Below are 5,268 nucleotides of genomic sequence, written 5' to 3'. Positions count from 1 at the left end.
TAATAAGGATAGAGTTTTTTATTTTGTGCCATACTATGGTAGGGAATTTTATTTTTTTATTTTATAAATACTTTTACTGTTAATTAAATTTGTAAGAAGGATTTTAATAAGTTTAGATTGACTTGTGCGTGTCAAGTCAAGTCAATGCACTATGTATGATGTATGACCGTACAATCAATCATTCATTCTTCTCATCTAATTAATTTATTTACTCTCTGGTTTTATATTTTTAATTTTCTATTCCTACGATTGTTAGTTGCAACACAACCATGCCAGTACTAGAATCGATCGGAGTAGCAGCGCTGGGATGGGTGGCGTCTCCCCTCGTGAAGATGCTGCTCGACGAAGGCTTCGCCAGCTTAGGCATCAACGCGGATAAGAAGCTGGAAGAGATGGAGCGAAACGTCCTCCCGGTGCTGAAATCGGTGATCGAGAAGGCGGAAGACAGCCCGCACCGGAGGAAGGTGGAGGGCTGGCTGCAGAGGCTGAAAGACGCTTACGACGGCGCGGAGGACGCGCTGGACCTCCTCAACTACGACCGCCTCAAACGCAAGGCTGCGGGGGCAGCAAGGAGCAGTAAGAGGCGAAGTAATCCGGTACGTTCTTTTTTTCACATACCAAAACATGTGAAATGGGTTATACCTGTCTTAAAAGGCGGTCGGGATATACTGTCGCCTCAAAAGATCAAGCTGAAGCGAAGCCTGAACAAGCTTGAAAAGATCGCCGGCGAAGCCGAGAAACTCCGCACTTTGTTAGGCGCCCAGCCCGACCAGACAGCTGCAGTCCCCGACAGGAGTAGAGAGACCACCTCGCTGCCTCCGCCGAAAGTGTTCGGCCGCGACAAAAATCGTGAAGAAATCATTCGGCTTTTGAAAACGGAACCTGCAGCAGGCGCACCTATACCTATAATTGCCATAGTCGGTCGCCCGGGGGTCGGGAAGACTACTCTCGCACAGTACGTTTTTGACCAGTTGAAGGGCGAATTAGGTGACAAACAACATTTTGATCCCATCATGTGGGTCTACGCATCTCGCAACTTCAGCGCATCCGAAATTATGAAAGAGATCATACTACAGGCTTCTACTGCAAGTGAGCCTCAAGATCTTGGTAACCTTAACTCGCTACAAGCGCTACAACTGAAAATAAGCGAAAAGATAAACGCGAAGAAGTTCCTGCTCGTGATAGATGATGTTTGGTGCCACGAAAATGATTGGGATACACTATTCATATGTTTAAGCAAATGTTGTCTGCCAGGGAGCAAGATTTTAGTTACGTCTCAAACGGACGATGCGCCGACAAAGATTGGTGCTGCTAATGGTGCTGCTGTAGAGTACATTTGTCGGTTGGAAGATTTAGCAGAGAATGACTTTGTGGATCTTTTCATTCACTACGCATTGCCTAGCGGGAAATTCGATTCTCACTTAAGAGAAGAATTAAAAGAGGAATGCAAGACAATCGCTGAGAAGTTGTACAAGGACCCTACGGCGGCCAAGATGGTTGGCGACACAATCGCTCCGCAGCTGGCTCGCCGCCTTGGTTCACAAGGTAATTTACATGCATATTTGAGAAAGATTGCAGACAAGGACTGGTCCGGTGACAGAACCAAAGCGCTGATGTGGAGTTATCAGCATTTGCCTGCACATCTTCAGCGTTGCTTCTCATACTGTAGCCTGTATCCTAGAGGCCACACGTTTGAAGCTTTAGAACTGGTTCAGCTCTGGATGGCGCAAGGTTTTATCAAGCCGGATGATCCGAATGAGAGGGTGGAGGATGCAGGTGACGGTTACCTAAATGAGTTGGTGCCCAGATTCTACATTCAGCATTCTACCATAGTCCACTACTTCTTTGAGTCAGAGAATCATGGCTCCTACTATACTTTGCATGAATTGCTGTATGATCTAGCAGAAAAGGTTACTCGCAATTATTGTGTTAGAATAGAAGGTAATCGTCAGAGCGAGATACCGTCAACTATTCGCCATCTGTGCATACCGGCTAACAAACTGAACGAGAATAAGGAGGAAATTTGCAAGCTAGAGAAACTCCGCACCCTAATCGTCACAGGAGAAAGGATCAACTCAAAAGGAGATGTTGCGACCGGCATCTCCAACAGCTTAAAACAATTCAGCTTAAAAAAATTGCGCGTGCTGGTTTTGGGGTTAAATCTAGAAGATTCAGAGTTAAATCTAGAAGATTCGGAGTTAAATCTAAAAGATTCGGAGTTAAATCTAGAAAATTTGGCAAAGTTTATAAGTGAAATGAAGCACCTTCGCATCCTACAAGTTTCAAGTACTGGTAAGTGCGTGTTGCCGGAGTCGGTGTCCACTCTGTATCAGCTACAGGTGTTGGAAGTAAAAAACGCAAGCTCCCTTCCTAAATTCCTTAATAACTTGGTTAGCTTGAGGTATCTACAGCCTTCTGGCATAGCCGAGATCGGCAAGTTAACTTCCTTGCAAGGCCTAGAAAATTTTCTGGTGAAAAGGAAAGAAGGATATGAGCTAGAGCAGTTACAGAACTTGAATGAACTTCGAGGACGCTTGTGCATTGATAATCTCGAGAATGTTGAGAGCAAGGATAGCGCCATTGCAGCCAATTTGAAAGAAAAGAAGCATCTTGATACGCTCCGGTTGGAATGGCGCAAGCCGCGCTACGGTAAGGATAATGTAAATTCTAATTTGGATGCTGAAATTCTTGCAGGTCTCCAATTGCCTCCCAATCTTACCGGCCTTCATCTAGATGGGTATCGAGGACAGTCGTGGCTGTCTTGGCCCGAAAATCAAACATCCAACATTCAAAAACTTGCGCTGAGGAGGTGTCAAATGCTCCAAGAGCTCCCACCTATGGACCAGCTTTACCCTTGTTGCAGATCACTTGAGCTCTTGCATCTTTATAGACTTGAAGCATTACACACCCTTCCTCCGATACTCGAAAATTTCACAATAATTTGTGCGCCATTTCTGACCTTCGTAACAAATGAAGACCTGCAGTTGAGCCAAGATGACAAGAGATCCGTAAGAGAGGTCATGAGGAACAGGACGCAGGAATGGTTCCGACACCAATATAAAGATGAGTTAGTCTTCAGAGAAGTCAGGAATTACATAGAGGGGAGGATGAATGGCCGAGAGTGTAGCAACATTGCGCCTGCCGCCGATGCGGATATTGCTGCTGTGTGGGGGAGATGGTTGGAGACGCATGAGCGAAAAACGGAATTAATTTACAGCAGACAAAATGAGGCCAAATTGCTTTTGCCCTCTACCATTACTATGGTCTGGCTCGAGGGATGCAACATTACTGACGACGCATTCTCGGTATGCCTACAACAAAACCTCCCCTTCCTTACGAAGCTGTTCTTAGAAGATCTCGAAATGATAACCCGTCTACCGTCTGCGGATGTCCTCGCCAACTTAAAATCACTCCAAACTTTAAGTCTGACCGACTGCTGGGCTCTTACTTCCCTGGGTGGTATAGGATCCCTCCCTTGTCTCACAGATCTCATTCTAAGTGGATGCCCCTGCTTGGACAGTGAAACTGCTTTCCTGTCGTCCTCGTTGCAGTCTATCCATTTTCAGTCTTGTGCAGTAGTAGATGTAATCCTAGCCAATGCAGATTTGCCACGTCTATCTGAACTTTGGATTGATCAATGTCACATGCGAACAGCATCATTACAGTTTGGCAACCTCCGATCTCTCCACTCCTTGAGTATCTGGGATTGTTCTGGCGTCTCATCCTTGGTGGATTTGCAGGAACTGCGCTCTCTAGAATTTCTCTTTCTGCGGAACTGCTCAAAGCTACAATCAGTGACGAATTTGCCCGGGTCACTCAAGAGTTTTGTAATACACGGATGTCCGCTTTTAGAGGAGGGATCCGTAAACACCGACCCGATTTCGGGAGTGCGTATGCTTGGCGGCATCTCTGTAGATGACAACTAAAGAACATCACGCTCTGGAATGTAGAAAAGAGGTATGTATCGCCTTCCTGTTCTTACAAATTGGCAAATTTTGAATTCCTGATCTTTCTATTCTTTTTTCCTCCTCAATAGTGCAAAAGTTGATCACAGTCTCTTGATGAATCAGTGAAAATCTTGAAGTACTTCGAACTTTTCTACACCTTGCCTGTGTGTTTTGAGATTAGAACTAAAATGATCAAATGACTTGTTTTTAGATTGAAATACTTTATAATCACTCGTCTATCTATCGAAGACAATAATATTAATCGCTGTTGTAAGTGGATGCATTTGCTTCTGTACTCATCATGCGCTTCTATGTAAGCTACTCTTTCAAAATTTTCTCTTTCAGGCCATCAAATGTAGAATCATCAGTATTTAAGTGTTTGCATATAATTTGGTTCTAGGATTGGGGCTTATATTGCAGGTGTTATGATGCAATCCTACAGTCCTATTCTCTAATCTCTGTCCTTTTCGAATCTTAATGCTAAATCAGTATGGTTCAGATGCATTACTTTCTTTAATTCCTGCAGATTCAAAAGTGTGGTCAAAAAATATTTATATCAGTTTTCTTGCAGTAATTTTCTATGAATCCCAAAATTCGGAGGATAAGATTCATGATCTTGAAATTCAAATTGTATCCTTCTAGTATAATTGAGCGTTATGTATCACTTTATTTCTCATTGTGCTCACTTTAGTGTTCTAATTCTATAACTGTTTCACCATTTTTTTGCAGATAACTCGTGGGCATTAGCTTCTGGAGATGGGAAGAAGAAAGGGTTTATTAATGGGTGTGTATATCGCTATTGTGTGGATTGTTAATTGGTATTGTCAAAAAATTAGTTTGACCATCCACAAGAAAAAAAACCAAAAAAAAAAAAAAAAACCAAAAAAAAGGTGTGCATGGTGTGCTTTGTGATCATAAGACGTATTATATTTTCGCTTTTTTTAAAAAAAATGTATTATGTTTTGCGCGGTGCAGAAGACTCTGTAGATCTAGAATTATTGTCATGTTAGTATGCGAGTGTTTTAATTTTGTTGTCGAAGACTTGGTTCAATTAGAAAAAAAAGGATGTGCTCGGTGTGCATTATGGTCATAAATATGTATTGTGTTTTCATCTTTTTCTATCTTTTAAGGTATTATGTTTTCTAGTGTAAATTAAAGACCATGTGAACTTCAAATTTATGGCATGTTCGTATGTGAATTTGGGTGTTTTAATTTTGTCCTTGTAGTGCATCTCGTCCCTGTGTGGTTAATGTACAGAGAATATATACTATACTATATTTATGTTGTTACTGTTAGTTTTTCACATTTTCATAGTATTATT

General features: G+C 42.4%; 1 protein-coding gene across 1 annotated transcript; it reads left to right on the top strand.

Moving 5' to 3' along the window:
- Positions 219 to 5,060, top strand: LOC109710626 (putative disease resistance RPP13-like protein 1). Its single transcript, XM_020233341.1, has 2 exons — positions 219 to 3,957; positions 4,677 to 5,060. Exon 1 carries the CDS (start codon positions 270 to 272, stop codon positions 3,924 to 3,926), a length of 3,657 nt encoding a protein of 1,218 aa, XP_020088930.1. The 5' UTR covers positions 219 to 269; the 3' UTR covers positions 3,927 to 3,957; positions 4,677 to 5,060.

The sequence above is a fragment of the Ananas comosus genome, linkage group 5, assembly GCF_001540865.1.
Source record: "Ananas comosus cultivar F153 linkage group 5, ASM154086v1, whole genome shotgun sequence".
Classification (NCBI taxonomy): domain Eukaryota; kingdom Viridiplantae; phylum Streptophyta; class Magnoliopsida; order Poales; family Bromeliaceae; genus Ananas; species Ananas comosus.
This window is presented reverse-complemented; position numbering and strand designations above follow the sequence as displayed.